Genomic DNA, 20,991 nt, shown 5'->3' with positions numbered 1-20,991 from the left:
TTACGTCTCTTGTAGACTGTCAACATGTTTCGAGTCACATGAAGCCAATTTCTGGTATACATTCTTGATTATATCTTTTACAATCGTGTTTCATTAACAGCAATCATTCCATCAATGAGGGAGGGTAATTCCAAGGCATCACATATGTGTTGAAACTGCTGACACTTCATTACCAAATTTTAAATATTGTTCTCTGTTCGGATAAAATCTGAGGACCAAATTCATGCACACTGCCTTCTGCCATTGTTAAGGAGACTGAATTCATAGGATCAGAGTCATTCAAATTTTGGCATAGCAAAAAAGATGCTAGTTAAATGTGGTTTGCCAAGTAGACTAATATGTTATTGAAAATGTTCACTAGCTTGTTGCAGGCATAACTCAAAATAAGCTGTTGATGCCATGGTAAATAGTTTCAATAATAATTAAATCAGTCTGATTTTTAAAATGTTGATAGAAATACAAAAACCATAACTTTCATGAAATCTATTAGCAGTTAGCGCCAGACCTGCAGCTCTTAATTTTGGACAGCCTGTGAACAGGTTTGCTAAGACACTTTGGTACTCCTATAGTGGGTGTACCAGGTTAGGCTGTAATTTTATTCAGATTTTCCTTATTTTAGTTCTATAAAGAGTTCGGGGATTGTAGAATAGGCAAACAAAATTATAGTGTACAGCATTTGGATGTAAATACCCTGTGACCTACCAATCAACCAGAATAACAAAAATATTTGTAGAGAAGTTTGTATTTCAATCAGGACAAATAAGTACACAAGAAATATCGCGGCAAAAGGTCAATCAATTGAAAATAAATTGAACACACAAAGTCATAGTGGAATGGAAGCTGCAAATGTACATCCTACGCAAGGAATCATCTTCTTTTTTTGCCCAAAATGCTAACACATAGTAAGTTTGAAAGATTGTCTCACTCTATTTAACCAGACACAATTACCACTGACATATCTAAATCGGCTTCAAAGACTGAATGAAAAAATATATCAAGGCTATATCAAGAGTTTCCCACCTCATTAGGAGTTAAATTTGTCTTCGAATAAAATGTATGCTGTAACTAATTACCGAAGGACTACCTGAGATTGCATAGAGTTTAGTTTAGTCCCATACACAGAATGAGATTTACAACAAAATGTAAATTTATAAACAAATTGTAATTACAAAATTTAAAGATCAGTCATCTTTTGCATTGGCCGAATAGGGGAGACATGATGGGGCACGAAATATGTATGAAAGCTCGTTACGATTGTTAGATTCACTTCACTGTTGGTGCAAATAAATTATACACTCGCACTTCGGTTGCAGAAAACAATTATGAATTGACCCAAATATTGCATATAACCACACCATAAGCTGGTAGAAAGAACCCACCGGAAATCAAATTTGACGATAATTATTTTTAAATTATAGAGCTAGAGACAGATTTCTCAGAATAATAGAATTTATGCCAATAAATTCTAAATTTTGAAAAATTCTATTCCGAACAAAATTATACAAAATGCAGTCTTTATTTAGAAGGAAAATATTACGACCCATTTTCAAAAAGAATTATTACTGACATATGTATGAATTTATCGCTCTATGAGACAATACTGGAGGCTATAATTATCTTGAGCTACCTATAATGAAATAATAATCTATTTTTGGCCTCATTTGCGGACCAAAAGACATTGGGGGATATTTTCAGATCAAGAAAGTTACGAATATTCAAAACCTGTTTAAACATCCTTCTGCCATCATAATTGTGTAACAGTATGCAGGCTAGCTTTATTAATCATTGTAGTCTGAGATATCCGTTAACTATTTACCTTCTATAAACGATATCGATTTAAATTATAAACAATTCAAGTACAAAGCGTACTGCTGTTAGCCACTACCAACATAAATTAATAATGCTGAAAATGTTGCTGTAGATGTCAAAAATAAATTATTCTTAGATTCACAATGCAGAGCAATTTTGGTTCATTTGAAAAATGGGGCTCATTCGCGGAGATTTCGAGATCGTTCAAAATCACTTTATATCGTTTCATATTGCTCATTATTTGATGGACAATGACGTCTCCTTCATAGGGATTCTCTCTATTCATATTGTTATACAAAGAGTTGCCAGTTGCAAGTCATCCTTCTTTGTTCCACACATGCATGATTGCACAAACTATAGTTTATCTCCGATTCTATTCCAACGAAGAACCAAAACTTTTTGACAAATCTTATCCTGTCATATTTTTAAATGACATCTTGATATCTTTCATCATCACAAAACTTCATAAACTGTAGCTTTCTTATCCCCTGAACCAGTGACAATAAACCGATCATCGATAGAAACGTCACAACTGAGAACTGATGATGATTCTTTATACTGTAATAAGGAAACAGTCAATTTAGTTTTTTTACAAGAATCTGCACAAATCAAGTTTGCGCTCACACACTCATACAAAAGCCGACTAGTCTCTGAACAAAGTTACAAACGACAACTGAACTGTCCAGCACTACTGAAACCATAAAGAACTATGGCGGTACATTGTGCGGCAGAAAAAGCCAATGGATGTTTTTCTGAGCATCGAATTCAATATTTATTGCTGTAACATCGTCTAATCAGCAATGCAAAGGTAAGGTAACGATTGAAATTTGATAAGCTACTCAGACAGATTTCAAGCATGGTTATGAATATTAGTTCATTATCATGATTTTCATTCTCGTTTTTCGTGAAACATTCGTTGGTGAGAGATCTAAAGGAGTTCAATGTAATAGGAACATGCTACAAAGCATGATGGATTTATGCTTATATTATCGATCATACACTATTATATCTCAGAACAGCAAGAATTCCCTTGTGTTCGTCACACGTGGGTGTGTGAAATTTCAGAGAAATGGCATACTTTTGTAGAATACAAATAGCAAAGAGGAGAGCCTTTAATATATATTAAAAATAACAAATGTCAAATAAATATCAATTTATAGTCAAAACCTTTGTTGCTCATTGAAAAGTAGTGCGATTATCCAATCATAAAATGAGGTTCTTTTAAATAGATTACCAATGATTTTTTTGATAATGTGTAAACAAAACATTTGCTAACTTCAAATTAACTACCTTTCTATAGGATGCCTTACCCTCAAGGGCCTGCATGTGCAACCCCTTTGACATAGGCAGCAGACATACCTGAAACAAGCTAGCACCATAAGGAGTTCTCCAAGCGTTCAGCATATTGTCCTTTCCTGTACTTACGAACCATTTGCCGGAATGTGCAAATTTTAACGACAACACACAACTCTCATGTAAATGAAGTTGGTATCGATCTGGTTTTGTATCATGTAAAACTTCAACTGTACTGCTTTCCATCCTGGTATAAAATATAATAATATTTATTATAAATCAATCAATTAGCTTAGAAATTTTTCTGAGTTGATCTGCAAATCATGAATTAATCTCCAAGTGCAAGTCTAACTTTAATTATTTTATCGAAACTTATTTTCATTAAAGCACAAAATCCTAATTTCAACTTGAATGAAATATAAATATAAAATGATCATGTAGATCAGGATTTAAAATTTGTTATTTCACTGTAAGTTAATAGTGGAATTTAAATCACACAATCTAAGATATGACAGAATTTTATTATCACCTTAAATTATCTTATATCACTATGTATAATAAAAATCAAATTTGCGTTCAAGAAATTTAATAAGTAACAGTTGTATTATACTTTTTAATTGAAAGAGTTTACACCAGCAACACCATAGAATTACACTATAGAAATACCAATTTCTGCGATTCCATTTTTCAATGGCTCAAGTAACGAATACATCTTATCCGACAATAAAGTAACGTTGTTTTGATTCTTGAAAAATTCCTTCTTACCCGACAGCCAACCAATCCCCCGCAGGACAATACCCAAGTGAAAAAATTTGCGAATTAAAGTTGTGTTTTTTCAGTTGTTTTCCTGCCGTGAGATCCCATGATCGTACAGTGTTATCCAAACCTCCAGTCCACAGTTTTGTACCATCTGGTGATATATCGATGCAAGATGCACCGTCTGTGTGCCCTTGGAATTGTCTGTCAAAAATACGAAATAAATGAGATTTTATGAATTTAAATTCATACAAAATTAATTTTTTTAGGCTTCACTATGAATGTAGCATACAGATGATGTAGAATTTAGTCCAAATGAAACATCTTGGCTCGGCGGTCAGTTCATTGTACTAAGAGTATTGAGCATTATGCTACTCTTGCCATCGCAACTTTGATTACTCTGTGTGTGTTCCTGTGGGGTATAAATATGAGTGAGTGAACTGCTGGACGCCTCACTGACACAGGATGCTTCCTAAAGCCATTGTATACTCACTTTATTAATTTTTGATTATGAAGATCCCACACAGCAATATTACCATCACTGCAACAACTGAAACATATTTTCGAGTCAGGACTGATAGCCAATGCATAACATGCCGGTGCGTCACATACCAACTTTCCCTGAAAAATAATATTAGAGTTTATGAATCTCTTGAAACTTTCTTTATTTTCAGTTTGAGCCCCGGTGGTATGTCTACATGATCTCTAGTTTAGTAAAGCAATTAGAAACCTTGGATTGTGGAATCACGCATCATGTTTTCGTTTGCTTTATTTCCAAACTATATGTGATTGAAATTGCAGATTTCAATAATGATAAAATACCTCAAAACTTCATAGTAAAACTATTTTGCTAAGTTGACTCGACAGTTTATTGAGAAGGCTTGCAGATGCAAAAGTTTTTTTTATCAAAATTTGATTTTTTTATAGAGTTCACAGCTGGAGTCTGAAGTCAACATTTGTTACAACCCAAAGTCAAAAATCCTGAGACCAGGTTTCGTGCCAATTTTTGTTATCCATTTTCGAGGGTTGGAGTTAATTGTAAATTTTCTCCTCAATCACACTTCTGTATGTACTTGAGTACTATTACTCAATACTTTCTGTACAGTCCGGCTTAGCATCTCCATGATTACCCCTCACCACTTATTTGGACGACTATATAAAATCAATAATCTCGATACTGAGAAAATGTTCAATTCTGAATCAACATATTAAGAGCATGGCTCACAATGATTTCCATGTTGTAGTTTGCACCAAAAATATAACTGTTTGCTTACTTTTATACATGGTTTAGCTGCAGCAAGATCCCATATAGATAAAGTACTTGCTTCTCCGCCAACTAATAAAGTTCGACCATCTGGTAATATTTTACATGATCTTATATAATTATCTCGCTGCAGACAATCTAATTGAGATATTGGTGTCTGCTTCACGACAGGAGAATTGGGACCATTGCCGGGAGGCTGAAAACAAAAATACAAAAAATTAATTCTGAAATTGAATAGAGTGATACCAGGTAGGTCAGATTTTAATAAAGTAGACGCAGAATACAGAAAAGTCACAGACATGCCCCTTTAATACCCGAAAAATTTTACAGTGATACCGCGATATTCGAACGACTAGGTACTCCGAAATTATGGTAGTACACTTAAAAATTTCAGTCAAAAAATTTGCGGTACTCTAACGGAAATTCGGTGCTTGGTGACGTTACCCAAACTGGGCATCTCGATCGCCTTTTGACCATTCAACAAGAGAACGATGCTCAAATATATAACAAGAAGTAGTACTGGTATGCGATCCATCATAGTATACTACTGCCTACTGGTATGGCAATCTACACGACTAATGCGAAAGCGGAGCCGACTCAAGGTGCGCAAATTTATATCACGTGATCGCACACAAAAAAAACGAATTCCATAGAACCCACAGAAATTTGCTCAACATACAGTAACTGATTAAAAATTTATAATATTTTTATCTTTCTAAGACTATAAATAATCCTAGTACGAAAAACCAACAAGAAGCATTTCCGGTCAATACGAACAGTGAAACAGCGAATGAATTCCACATACGGTAACTACTGTGTATTGTAAAATGTTCTGTAGATCCCTAAAACCAATAATGGATCATCATATCAATGTAGCATCCTCACAAAAATGACAAAAACAAAATGAAAAAATTCCAACAACTTACTGCATTCATATCCCATATCTTTACACATCCTTTTCCTCCTGTGTATACATGACGTGTAGGATTGCTTATTGTGACAGCACATACAACTTCACCATGATTGAGGGTAAGAGCTTGACGTGCGTGACGTGGTATACCAGGACCAAGAAGTGCATCAGGAGGAAATTGTACTTGTTGAGGTGTTTGGCCCTCGTCACTTATGTGAAATGAACATCCTCTGAAAAAATAATAAGCTTATGTCATCTACGCACATTCAATTTTAAAAAACTGAATGAATACCATACGTACCATTGTAGAATAACATGCCAAATACAACAGCGCTGCGGAAATACTAATCCAGATGTATGGTACGTATAAATGACATGCAAATAGTTTGCTAATTAATTTTGGATGAATACAAGTTCTTTTAGGGCTGTACAATGCTCATGTTAACCACACTAGCACTTCCTTTATACAGCATTCCTTTATACATAAGACTGAATAGTTCTTCACCTTAGTCACTTAGTGAGACAAGGAATGTCTGCTCCCCCCTCTAAGTTCAATTAGCATCTTGAAATATTTAGACTGGTAGCCAGGATTCTATTTCCTGGTGATCACTTCAAAATAACTAATAAAGACATATTTTTCTATTTGGTATATCCAATTTACAAAAGGAAAGACACTTTGATTCAAGATGATCTACTTTTGATTCTAAACATTATCTTTTAACTCACGGTTTTCCGGCCATATGTGGAGGCATTCCTGGTGGTAATCCCATTCTTAATTGTGCATGAGAATCAAACCTGACCATAGGAGGTGCTCTGAAATAAAACAGAATATCATATGATAGGCTATTAAATATACAGTTTACTTAATTATAATTATGAATCAAGATAGCAATGCTAAAAGACATAGACACAAAAGTAATGTATCGGTACGGCCTAGATTACTCAAATATTTAAAGGTGGGCAAACAATACATCAAATAGGGTTACTTTTAATAAAAATTATACAGCAAAGAAAACAACAAAGAGCAGTTTTATTGAAATATCGATTCCATAAGACTTGAGCAAATTTGAAAAAATAAAATAAAGGTAATAGCATTCCAATTGATTAGTTGGGAATGTTTTACCATAAGTTGCTGGAAAGTGACTTTTTCTCAAACAACACCAAAGACCCCAACAACAACAAGATTTTAGCAAAATGATCCATACGAACACTCTGTGTGCACAAATGACAAGTCCATTTTCCCGGAGTAAAATTGTTAAATACATCTCGACAACCCACTCACAATTCATACTAACAACAAAACAATTAATGCGGAACTACTCGTAAAAAATTGAATCAACTTACCCATAATGTGCTGCCGCAATAGCAGGATTAACACCGTGTGGCATTCTGTGCATATTTTCATAAAAGGCATGATGAGCTGGAGGCATGTTAGGAGGAAATCCTGGAGCACCGGGATACGCCATTGATGCAGATGTTCGAACTAAAAGTATTAGAATAAATCGTGCATTATGATTGGGACATGCATTCAAATTACAAATAGATAGTTTTAATACCAGATAAGTGAAATTTTACAGCATTCAAACAGACTTTTTTTTAATATATCTAATGCACTTCTGTGAATTAATGCAAGACAAATGCAATCAAATAATGAGTGTTTTATTGAGCTTTTTTTCTGTAGACGACAACTTGCTATTTTTTAAGCGAATTCGCGAATCAATTTTTATTAAGTAAAATTTACCATATATTGTGAGTTTAAAACAAAAAAGTTTGTTAAGCAATTAATTACAAAGCTGAATAGAACACCAAATCATTAAGTTAATTAAGTGCTTCCATCAATGTGGCTTAACTCATATCGTCATTATGGAGGTATAAATAAACTGTGAAGCAGAGTGGTCTTAATCTGCAAGCGACTTTTATGTAAACATGTTGTCAACATAATAACATGTACTAGTTTCAATATTGACATACAGCGAATCTTAAAATGTATCTGGATTAACAAGTTTAAACATACAAAACAGACCAACACTATCATCTTAAACATTCCGTAACAGAATTCTTAAGTCGGTCATTAGTAAAACGAGTACTGTAAGTATTTATGGCTATAGCACATAGAGCACACAGCATAAATGTATATGCTATATTTGGAATGAATAACAAAATATTGAAACAAAACTGCAATTGAAGGTTATAAACAGGGCTGAGGAATCTGCAGTTTTAGAGCCAATGACAAAATTGTGAATTTGTGGCAATTGGGGTCTGAAATTTGAACTTAAAAATTAACAGTAAAGATTCCCAACTGCAATCACAAAATTTAAAAAACATCAAAATTTTCATAGACAAAATTTAATTAGCCCAGGAGCCGTGGGCTATGAAAATGATCATAATTACAGAATTACACTTGTATTGAACACTTATATTAGTCATTATTTATCCAAATGCTTGCAGTATGTTATTTATAAAAATTCAACAAATTTCACATCCAATTTCAATAAGTAACTGAATTTCATGTCAGAGTATACATTAGAAATAATATTATTGTCATTTACTTGCCACAAGCAGACAACTCATGCTTTTATATCTCTTATAAACTACCTACCCATTCCTTCTGGTAACGATCTCTCTGGATGAGGGGCGTGTGGTAACCGTTGTGGAATGTTGGGACTTCCATTATGAAGGCTTGATGGTCGAGGTTGAGGGCTGACTGGTTTAGAAGAAGGATTTGAATGTTCATGATGGAGGCCAGGATCGGATTTTGGTCTAAACGACAAAATAATAAAAACAACATTTATACATCCAAAGATTAATAAATGCATGGTCAGACACTCAACAAAAATCACTTTCTTAATTCCTAAATTGATCATTTTATTAATCTTATACTAGCTCTGTTTGCCTATTACTTTTCATTTACATAAACAGGATGTTTATAAAGCCACAATACAATTTGGAAATTTTGTTATGAAGTTGGTTAGTTCCAGTGGTGGGTTCAAATTTTTTGTCAGCCGGTTTCTTCACAAAAGTCATATTTGTCAGCCAGCCAGAACATTGACAGTAACCAGTAATGCTAACCGGTTCGCTGATCTCATAAAATTCCGTGAGACGGTTCTATAGAAACGGTGCGAACCGGCTGAATCTCACCACTGGTTAGTTCTCAATGTAAATTAACCAGGTTTGTTTTATTCTAATCATTGTTCATTTGAATTTTTCCTTTATCTAATACATGTTCATATGCCCTCAATTAATTTCACGAAAGTTCTCTCACCTAATTTAATATAGGATTTTATGAACAACCTGTATAATGGAAAATAAACAGTACTCAAAAAAGCTCCTGAACATTCGTAGTATACATTTCCTGTTTTAAAATGGGGTATATCCCATATGGTTGACCTTAAGCCAATGGTCAGCCTAACAATTCTAGTTATCTTTGAGAATAGATAACAGCCGCAGCATTCCGACTACCATATGGCCAGTCACCCTACAATCACAAAATATCTGCAAATGTCTTGCATGATATCAAGATTAGTAGGATAATTAATCCGTAAAAAGCATGTTTCTTCAGGGGAATATCCCAGAATAGCTTAACTTTGGAAATCATATACCAATATGTTAATAGCTGTTTGTAAGAGGAAAAAAAATTTTTACAGAAACTTTTGAACATGAACACTAAAAATTAGCTTTCCGTGTGTAGAATGTGACAGGGATTACCTCTAACATCAGAAAGAAATTATTTAGTTTTATTTTTTAAAAATTATTTTTTAATAACTAAGGTAAAACGTAAACTCACTGTGGATTATGTCGAGATGTGCCAGATGCTGATGAAGCAACAGAAGCCGGGCTTCCAACTTGACCATTTTGCTCTTGCTTTTTACTATATCCTGCAGGTGGACGAGATGATGATAATGCTGAATTTCCATCTCCAGGATTACTTCCAACACCATTTTGTCCATCTAAATATCCATTTTCCCTTGGTGATTGACCATCAACATTTATGTGAAGAGGAGTAGTAGGCTCCTAAAAAGAATAAAAATGATATCAATAGGACAAATTCTGGTCGCCCGAAGTACGCGCCCCCAAGTGCTTCTAGTGGGCGTAGCATAAAGATTTTTGTGTATAATATTCCTAACCCCTACCTGACTACGACGTCAAAAAATTACGCCACTACGACGTCACAATCACATCAGATCGTCCGGACGGGCATCTGTGCCGATTATAATGAACTCACTAACGGCAGCGATCTCTCTTCATCGCTATCATTATGACAAGAAAAAGAAAGAAACAGCTGGTCGTCTGCACGTTTCAGACGACAACCCGCATACTTTAGAGGGCATTATTACATCACTGTGACGTAATTTTCGAATGACGTCAGGTGGGGGTTAGGATTCTAGGAATGACATATGCAAAATTTGTAGAGTCAGGCCAACTAGAAGTACTTGTGGGCGCATACTTCAGGAGACCCTGAAATTTTTGAGATAATATCTATCCTCTTTTTAACGTATTAAAATCTGAAGTTACAAACTTTAGTTAAACTGGTACTTTTTGTTAATAAACACAGCACTGCTGTGGCCTAGTGTTTAAAGCATTAGACTTAACTATGATGATTGATGACAATACAGGTCGCAATCCCATGCTCACCACATCACCCAGGGTGGTAAAAATTAGGTAATTAATGCCGAATCAGAAAGATTTCAGCAAATACATTAAATGCAATTATAATTCTGTTACAGCTCATTTAATTGTTGTTCAATACTACCATTGTACAGCTATATTGTATACAATAATACAGCTAATTTATAGGGATTATTTTCATTTGATGACAACAGTAACACTATTTTTCATAAATTATTTTTCTAAATATCGAATTACTGTTAAACCATGTAAGCTGTCAGATATAGATCTTCGAGTTACCACATTACTCTAGTAACATTTCGGTATTGGCCTGTTTACCGGTTTTACATCATATCCGCGAGTACATCTACCTTTTAAGGGAATATGAGACCTGTGGTATATAGAGAATGGTTTTGTTTGATGCGGAAAGCACGAGTACTCAAACAACCGCAAACATGATATGTTTTCAATACAAACACACTAATAGACCACAGTGGTGTTCACTATGAAAATTAGATCCCGAAACTAAAAACAATTTTCTCTTGGAACTTCCATCAAATAATGAGCTAGTTTTGTCACATGGCTCTAAGTTTGTGGAAAAGTGAACACTCAACGCAATAATTGGATGATTGTTGCCGAAATACCTTAAGTAATGCCCATCATCAATCGTTGAGATGATTTTCAGTAGCCCACAAAAAAAACGAATAGAAAGCATACAGATCTGGCATGAGCAATAGATAAATCAAACATAAATGCCAAAATTATACAAGGCCCATATTATCCATAAGTGAGTTTAACAGAACTTTTAATAGTGTATGAAAATATTTGAGTGAACATAGTATAAACAAGAATTATGTTGGGCTAAAAACACTTGGCCTCTTAATTAATGGTCGATGGGATTTGGAGTGAGCTGCTAAAAGGATTAACACATCAATTGGTGGGTGGGGCGACCCGGATTTAGGAGAAAAATTTGCGGTAACTAACCGCGCTTTTTTTAAACGGGGCTTAGTACCCAAGGAGCACCATAGCATAAAACAATTATGACGCATCTCGAAATGAGCTCATTCTATGTGGCAAATTACAATTGAAAATACAGGGATAGTTGCGGCATTCAAATTCCATACAAGGTGGGGGAGTCGGATACACAGTTCCAACAGCATGGCTTGAGAAAAGTTCTTCCTCATCTACTGTACAAAATTCACTGTACATAGCTTGGCATGCACAAACTTGTCAACCTATTTATAACCAACATTTTGATGAGGATATTTAACCAACTGCCATTTAAAACTACTGTTAAAATAAATAGTTTTAGTTTCGTCTGTTGCAGCTTTTTCAGGACTAATATTTGATTACTGAAACTAAACTAAAACATCTCCGAAGACAAAATGACCACTGAGTTATTTGATTTATACTGAAATTCAGAAACATTACTGAAACTAAAAAATGGGGGTTTATCATCTTGTCTAAAAACCTGTCAGTTAAAAGTGTCTTAGCGATTACTAAAATTTCAGTTGTTGAGCCCCTGTTGATATCTTTTTTATTAGCCAATGCTACCTTAGCCAAAAAAGGAAGTCGATGTCCGTGGAGAGTCCATTGAATTTATATAAAATAACCCAGTTTCTTATTTACAACAAACACTTAAGGCAGGGGTCGGCAATCTTTTGTCGCTCATGGGCCAAAATTGAGGGGTTGCAAGTCTTGGTAGGCCGCACATATTTTCAGAAAGTTAAAAACGAACAGATGGCGCGATAAATCACAATTTTTTCACACAGATCATAAGTTGAAATTAAGTTAACTCAACTTAGTCGTCTTACTAAAGAAAAAAATATATAAATGACATTTAATGTGACACTTTTTGTTGCATCACGCTCAATAGCTTTTTGACACCAGGCTGACATGCCGGATGAAACCAAGATGTAAACATTTTCTTAATGGGCATCACTAATCCGAGTTATCATCTTGTTCTTTGTAATGTTCATTTTGGAAAATAATTGTTCGCACACATGTGTACTTTCAAACATTGATGTGAATTTTTTCGCATGATTTGTCAAATTTAGATGAAGTTTTCCTTCAAGAAGATTTTTAAAAAAATCAAGCAGTTATACATATGTCGAATAAAATATGCATTACATAGAATATTTTAAGCGCCATTGAACCCGCTGCACTCAGCATCAACTTTTCTGCGTTTTTTTGCCATTTGTCTAATCAAAATTAAATTGTAAGCATATTAAACGAGTAGCTAACTGTTCACTAAATTGTTAGCTAATAATATAATTTAGACTACACGTGTCTCGCAATATATATATTCTGTTACGTGGAATATCGTAAGGATCTGTCCCGCGGCCGTAAGTTGCCGACCCCTGACTTAAGGCTATGCAGCCTACAATAATTCTTAGATGATGTGCATTGGCATTTCACACCGCGTTAAACCTTGGATGAACTTAAGAATTATGACATTTAGGCGATTGAAGACAAAAACAAAATCGATAGAATAAGAATTTTTCGAAGTTACGGAGACAATCCAATTTCAAAAGCATTGCAAACCAATATTATGTGAAACGCTATTCAGTCAACTTTAAAAATAGCATGGTGCATATGGAATAGCACATACGTAGATGTAATAAGGACGCCTATTCCTCGTCATCGAGGCCAATAAATAAGACCTATATTTTGTATTGCTCATTTCGATTCGCCAATAATGCGGAAATAATCTGGCGCGGAAAATTGCAAACGGAGGGGAAATTTAGGAAATAATATCGTCATTGCCAACCGCTTTTGTGCCGATAAGACGAAGTGAACAAAAACAGGCCGATTTACTGGCGTTTCGCAGTAACTTAATATAAAACATTTGCCTCAATGTACAACGAACTACGTTTACTCCGAATACTATGTTATATAAAACAACAGTAATAACTCAGCGCAAAATGTGAGGCGAGCGTGATTGTATCACTTTTTTGGATTGTGACGTCATTTTGAAATAAGCCAAAATTGCAAAAGAAATGACGTTACGGGTTATATGGGCCACTGAAAGTAACCCATCAAGATTATAGTAAAAGTATCCGTATTAAAATTGTTGTTTTGATGATTGTAGAGCTTTTTGAGCAAGGAGTTGATAACAACACCATTCGTAGGCTTACAAAAATCCCTGTTTTCAATCGCCTATAAAAAGAAATACAAAATCATCTTTTGAGAAAGTGAGCTGCCGTCCCATCATAGAAATAGCGCTTGTCAACAGACCTGAAAAATTTCTTTCGCACAAGAATAGAAACCAATACCAACATTGAATTTACTATCATCTTCCATTCTTTATAATCCCGTCTTTTAAAATAACATAATAAGCATGACACATGCATGATCTGATATATATTAGAAATAAGCCAACGGGGATTAACCCATTGGAATGTTAATACACACGTCGCGCAAGGGGTCAAGTGCCACCCATGTACTCCGTCATTCAGTGCGGTATTTTGCGGTAAATCGGGCGTGTAATTGACTCCGAATTGACTGAATTTTATTCCTATATTTTCAACTAGGGAGTTGCGTTGCCTCATTATTATGGAAATCAAATTGACATTATTGGAAAATACTCGGGAGAAATGAAAAGCGCAGCTAAAAGTTACTTATCAACGGCCTATAATTTCTATTGATGTTGGATAATATAATTTAGTACAAGTACTATAAGACGAATGTGGTCTTATTTCGAATAAACTAGATACAAAGAAAATACATTTTGTCGAGCAAAAGTAAGCCACTGATCACGTCAGGGACTATTTTCTAGTCCCATCTCTGATTAAATCTAACATTTACTAATTCTGGTACAAATGATAAGAAGTATCAATTCTCATTGATTCCACCGATGAATAAGCACGTAAAACATAGGAATTTAGTAGAGAAAGTAATACGCAAATTATTCGACAAGACAGTTATAATATGTCAAACGATTATTTAACACGACCACAATGCTCCAGATGACGTTTTTTTCAGCACAAAAAATGGTAGGCGTGATTTGCTTGGCCTGCACTCAAGCACATAAATAAGTTCATTAAATGGTTTTCCAAAATGAGTCGGGTTAAAATATTGTTGTTCTATTAATAAATCGATTCAAATGGTCCCTATATATAATATTGATGAAAGTTTACACTTACGTAAGGTGCAGGTAGTCACCAAGCAAAAGCGCGTTGGCCAGTTTTGTATATTTGAGAATTAGATAAGAAATTTAATCGATTGCATTTTGTTTAAAGTTAAATTAGGCAACAACTATTTACCGCAAAAAAATATTTTAATAAAAAAAAAAATTTTATCAGTAGATAAGAGCTTAAGTTTACAAATAATCTATCCGTAACAAACAGATCGCACCTTCACTTGACAAGCAAAATAAAATGAAGCCCAAGTGTTATTGTGATTAGACAAAAAGTTAGAAATGACAAGAATTGTTTACAAACCAAAACGATTGTTTAACTTTTGGATTGAAGAATAACAACACTGCTTAATAAACTATAGAATTTGAATTCACACAAACAAAAGTTAATAAAGCAAAAGTGGTTTTTCACGTTTCCAGTAGCGGGAGTCACGGTTTGTTTTCACGCGAACAAAGTCGGTGCGTCGTAAAATGACGTAACCATAGTTATTACCGTTACGCAGGACGTGAATTCAGTGCGTCCGGAAGTCAGGATCAGTCAACCACGCCTTTACTCTATTTCACCGCAATGCGAATTCCAGTTATCCATGAACAAGCGCGGACCACGAAAAAAGAACGAGATGTAGGAATGCTTTTCTATGGCTCAATCTTGACGAAATATTATGTACTCTATAAACATCACGGATACGTCTATTGAAAATATAATATTTGTCCAACATATTTCTCCCTGAAAATCACAAATCCGCACCTCAGTCAACAGAAGGTGGGTTTTATTCAAAGAAGAGATTTGAGTTATGAGGAGTACCCCAAGGGCTCCTCTCCAACAACAACTTATTCTTGACTATGATAGGCCCAGTCATTTTTCTCATCGCAATAGGTATATTTTGAATATGTGCGCAATATATGCCATTTATAACATGTTGTTAGCGGTCCACCCGTTTTACCAATAGTTATTTTGTCACAATATTGACAGCGTAACAAATATGACATAGTTTAGTCTAGCGGAGAATATGAAGCTTGAATCAAGTTTAACAACAAAGGTCTGTTGCGGATTCATTGCTCAAAATTGATATTACTGGTGGTGGAGATATAAGCCTTTTTATTTCAATGGGCCAAACAGAATTTATATTAAATTAACATTTATTGGACGAATCTGCTGATATGAGAAATGCGTTCAAAAAAATTCAGCAAACATTTCCAGCTATAGAAAATATAAAATAAAACAAAGCGCGGAAGGATAACTCAATGCGATGATACAATACAATATTAACAGTGACATGGAAGCATTCAAGCGCAGGTTGCAATAGTTAAAGTTACAAAACAATACCCGGATGAAAAACTCGTGATATGCGTTGTGCGCTCAAATCAAACGCTTCTATACTTGGTATACGCAAGGTTCAGGTCACGCAAGGGCCATATATGATACTATGGATAGCTGTCAAGTCCAACAACACAAAACTGAATGAATGCTCAAAATAACTGGAAGCTTTATAAGGATATAGAGATGTTCGTACTTGAGTTCACGCGCATTAATAATTCCCAACAAATGATACAAAAACATAGCGATCACAAATTTATGTTCATACATCAGAAAATGACATTCTATTCGCGAATAAAGCCAGTCATCAATTAAACATATCTTTGAGGAATTATCAACTATCGTCAACAGTTACATATTTGCAGACCTATTTTTAAGAGATGCATCGTGGTATAAGTCTATATCGAATTCACAAATAATAAATATATAAAATCGAAAGAACAAGACTTACGTCGTTCGATACGTCCACCACGAGTTCTTGATCGCTCTTGTCACCATCTGACTCCTGTATTGAAAAAAATATTGATGAAGATATTACTAGCTGATTATTTAGGGATGCCTAGTATATGATAAAAGAAATGGAAATGAAGACAAGCGTCCTAAGTGATTTAAGAGTGTTGCTGCCACTAACGAAACGTTACACTAACGAATATATTTATATGTCAGTGTGAAGCAACCCTCTTGAATCACTTAAAATAGTTATCAGCACTCTTGCTACAGCATCCTTGCATTATATGCATATGGATCAGCGGCACAAAAGCATAAAAGAAGGATAAGTAGTTAGTCGCGCGTAGAATCCCAATCGATAGCCAAAAGACAAGATAATAATAATTAGCAATAACTTTACTTCTTTTTGTTGGGACAATGTTCATGTCGATTGGCTATGCTTGTTAATAGAAACTTTACAGCGGTTGCAATTGCTGGGATCAATCAAGCTGATGAAATGTTCCTAGGATGACATTGAGCGATGATATAAGTGTCGTTAATTTACATTTCTTTCTCTAGTTTCATAAGTATTTAAAAATTGTTATGGCCCTATTTAATTAAACTCGTGATTCCGTTCTTATGGTGAAGCCTGATGATTAACATTGAATGCAACAACATAACTGCTTGTTTGGGTTGTCGTTATTTGTTAATGTGGGCAGGGCAGGCAATCACTTCTAGTATTTGGTACCTTCCATACGAACTTGTGAAACATTTACTTTACATTTCTCCTCAATAACATGATTTTATTCACATTATTAAGGAAATATCTACGCCTGCTTGCCACTCGACCAAGCAAAGCAGTCAGTCAATCGTGACTGGCCACAAATATCCGATCGGGAGTTTGCGACATCGCTTTTTTGTTTGCGCTAAATTAATCGTCACATAGACACTCCATTCCACTTCACTGAATGAAGTACCAAGACGTGTCAAATTTCCCCACGAATCGGCGACACTCAAAATCTTTCAAAACGGTGACAAAGAGGCCAAATAGTTGCTTTTGCGGCATGTATCGCGTATCGGTACTCGAGAGCGATAAATAAAGTTTGAACACGAGACGGCAAAATCGATTAGTGGGCCTTTATCGGCGTAAAATAATCAAGCACATCGCGCTAATCCGTTTAAAATCGTCTATATTGCATATATTATCGTGCTAAGATGTTTGAAATCTTGCATATTACATCTACTATTGCAGAAACCATGAGAGAAATAGGTAAAAGTGTCCCAAAATTTTCAACCTATTTCAATGACGTAATGTAGTTCAATTTTGCTTATTTTAGTGACGGGGGTGATATTTTTTAGTCATTGTATTACACCCTGTTACTCCCAAACTAGTTTAACGGTCATTTTCTGTTAAAGCATCCAGTTCTTATTTAAGCGTTGTGGAATGTAGAAGTTCTAGTTTGTCAATATAATTAAATTATTGAATTTACAAAATAACAAAACTTAGAATACGCCCCGCCTGTCTCTTATAATTTACAAAATAACAAAACTTAGAATACGCCCCGCCTGTCTCTTATCTAGCAGAGCCTTTGCAGCAATCGATTTGATGTGGCCGTTGCAACAATAAATTTATAAGTAGCTTTCACGTTTTTGGCACATCGTGGTCTTTCGCAATTTTGTTATCGGTGGTGTTTCTGGTTTTATTTGAAAGCTCGTGCCTTTGCTTGTAAAAAAGACAACAAAATTGATAAAGAAAATACGCCGACCAGCGATCTATGATTTCAGACCCTTCATCCAGATATATAGGTTTGATATATAATCAAGAGCCGTTATCGAACATAATACCGTCGAGAGATACTTGTTACTGTCACCAATTATGTCACTTCTTTGCGTATAAAACTCATCCAAGTACGTGAAGTAATTATGCCAAACAAACTATCGATCTACGAACTAGATCTCTGTTGGCTGACATACCAAGTATTAGCATCGAAAGTGGAAAGCTGCCAACAAACGTTGCATCCATTCTGAGGTCGGGATAATTGTCAAAATTTAAAACAAAGGTAAGTTGTCTTCAAAGACAAGGCATATATATCATGCACAGTAGAAACTCAGACAGAAATATAAAGGATCTTTTGCAGAAAGTACCCACCACTAATGCAAAAATGTGAGATTTATGAAAACATCCCCGCCACGTTTTAAAATAAAATATTAGTAATTATGCAATCACGGTTCGGGTTCAGACTGATTTGCGAATTTGAATTTTCAGTGCAATCTGTATTCCTCATCCTAGCCCTAACTGCATAATTGGTAATTTTTTATTTTGAGCGGTGGCGGGGTTGTTTTTTTGGGCGGAGACTTTCTACAAAAGATCCGATACAAATCCATACAATAATCTACACAAATTGATTCAGTTGTCGTGGTGAACTTTGAAAAGGAATGGACATTTCAACAGCCGTGCCTCTGGATTTTATGGTTGAGGATTCTCGAAAGGGAGGCCTGATATCGGATTTGCCGTTTGCTTATCAATTGACACAAGTGCATTTGAATTGTTTGTTTGTGGCTTTTAGGCGCTAACACATAAAAGAACAACCTATAATGCTCCGTGCAAAAGCAATTTTAAAATATAATTTTTAACCATGAGTATATTTTGTGGTCTTGGAGGTTATATCTGTTCATTATCATATTTCAGTCTGAAATTCTAGTTCGCCTTACGAATTACCAATACAAATATCCTCGACGAGAAAAACAATATTATTTCAAACGTGGATATGAAAACTTTGTGGTTTATAAGAGCTTTGAACGAGTTTGTTGATTTAATGTTATATATATAACGTGAGAGCAGTGATGTGATTTTAATACATTCACAATACAAAAGCCAGGCTAATGGTAGATAAATGCTTCAACTAAATATAAATTTGAAAGCGTTAGAAAGCCCTTATTATGCAGTGATTAGTATAAAGACTTGACAAATAAATTTCAACACAATACTTATGCTTACTCAAGTAAAGAAACTAGTGCTTTTTCAAAAATCTGAGCGTGTAAATTACTAGTTTGCTGTTTGGGGTGTGTCGGAGGCAAGTCAATCGCGAGTGTTAATCGTCGAAGATCATCTCCTTCGACAAAATAACGCGCTGCAATTTACTACAATAATTATACTACAAAACGAATCAATTTGTAATAGTTGAAGTCGAAATGTATTGAAGAAAATGTAAAATAATGACCTATGAAGATGTACCAGTCCCAACGGGAACTCGGATAATCACATTTCATGCACGAAGAAGGTCTAGTCAATTATTACTCGTGAATTCACGAGGATAAAGCTTTGGCGACCTTTACTTCTTCTTTTACCAACAGGGATCCGCCAAACATTCGAATTATGGCAAGTGGAGTAACGTTTTCCATCGATATATATTTTATCCTAGTTGTTCGACGACTGTAAACTGAATGATCATTTTGACACAACCGATTCTTTTGAAGTCGTTACGCTTCGCCGTCACTATAAAGAACAATTTTTCGTATTGGTCGCAATTACTGGCGACGACCGATAGCATACACGGGTCAAATTTCCGTAACTTACACCGCGAGCGTTTGATATTATTTGTTACCAACACAAAGAGTCAGCGTGTGGTTTTGACTTGCCATAAGATCGTTTATGGTTGGATTATTGCCTTCGAACTGTCACGTCATAGATCACGAAAAACTAATAATACTATATTTATAAACGGGATCGTGATTAGGTTCAGTGGAGGATGACCAAACACATAGAAATGCATGGGTGCGAATTTGTAAACATTTGCACACCTTTTAGTGTCATTCCTATTCAGAGCTAGGATGTACACAGTAAAAGAATTCGTGCATGGCTCTCGAGAAAAATGCAATCTTCTGACAAACTTTAACCAGTTTGAGTGATATTTTAGATTGTGTGAATTTTTGTTGGTGTCTCCCTTACACAAAGATCTGTAGGTATTCAGTGACTGTCAATTTAAGCACAAAACCAAATCTACCATTGACTATTGTAATCGATAAATGGTGAATGAAGGGATTCAAAATCAGCAGCTGAATGAAAAAGGATTTGTCAACAAAACTTAGGGCATTTTCGAATCTGCTTCATTGTCTTCTATTTGCCTTCACAACACGATGATTAAGCAAACTGAAAAGCGATCGGGGCCACGCCAGAGGAGATAACATATACAATAAAATATATATCGGGGATAGCTAGCTGTTGAGATATAGACTATAAGCATATATTGCGGTCATTCCGGTAATCTTCAAGTATTTTCGCGACGTCGGGAAACTTCTTGAGTAGGGCTTACGACAAAAGACTGGTCGTTTCGTCCCTAATAAAATGTGCGTAAATTCACAATCACAAAAGATGAATAATACCCTTTCTTTGACTGGGCGCTAGGCAGATGGCCTATAAATTGTAAATACCGAAACGCGATCCTCGTGTCGGGCCGATTCCAATTTCCATG

General features: G+C 35.1%; 1 protein-coding gene across 1 annotated transcript in view; it reads right to left on the bottom strand.

Annotated features, from left to right (window-relative positions):
• Nucleotides 1-726: 726 nt before the first annotated feature.
• LOC120345280 (transducin-like enhancer protein 1) overlaps nucleotides 727-20,991 on the bottom strand; it is a 35,546-nt gene continuing 15,281 nt past the window's right edge. Inside the window, exons 10-20 of the mRNA XM_039414659.2 lie at nucleotides 16,545-16,598; nucleotides 9,817-10,043; nucleotides 8,632-8,792; nucleotides 7,377-7,515; nucleotides 6,759-6,845; nucleotides 6,049-6,262; nucleotides 5,133-5,318; nucleotides 4,352-4,479; nucleotides 3,868-4,062; nucleotides 3,169-3,349; nucleotides 727-2,367 (exon numbers count right to left, since the gene is read on the bottom strand). Coding sequence (XP_039270593.2) covers nucleotides 2,263-2,367; nucleotides 3,169-3,349; nucleotides 3,868-4,062; nucleotides 4,352-4,479; nucleotides 5,133-5,318; nucleotides 6,049-6,262; nucleotides 6,759-6,845; nucleotides 7,377-7,515; nucleotides 8,632-8,792; nucleotides 9,817-10,043; nucleotides 16,545-16,598 — 1,677 coding nt within the window. The 3' untranslated portion in view covers nucleotides 727-2,262. The remainder of the gene's footprint in view (nucleotides 2,368-3,168; nucleotides 3,350-3,867; nucleotides 4,063-4,351; nucleotides 4,480-5,132; nucleotides 5,319-6,048; nucleotides 6,263-6,758; nucleotides 6,846-7,376; nucleotides 7,516-8,631; nucleotides 8,793-9,816; nucleotides 10,044-16,544; nucleotides 16,599-20,991) is intronic.

This window comes from Styela clava, chromosome 8 (genome assembly GCF_964204865.1).
Source record: "Styela clava chromosome 8, kaStyClav1.hap1.2, whole genome shotgun sequence".
Taxonomy (NCBI): domain Eukaryota; kingdom Metazoa; phylum Chordata; class Ascidiacea; order Stolidobranchia; family Styelidae; genus Styela; species Styela clava.
This window is presented reverse-complemented; position numbering and strand designations above follow the sequence as displayed.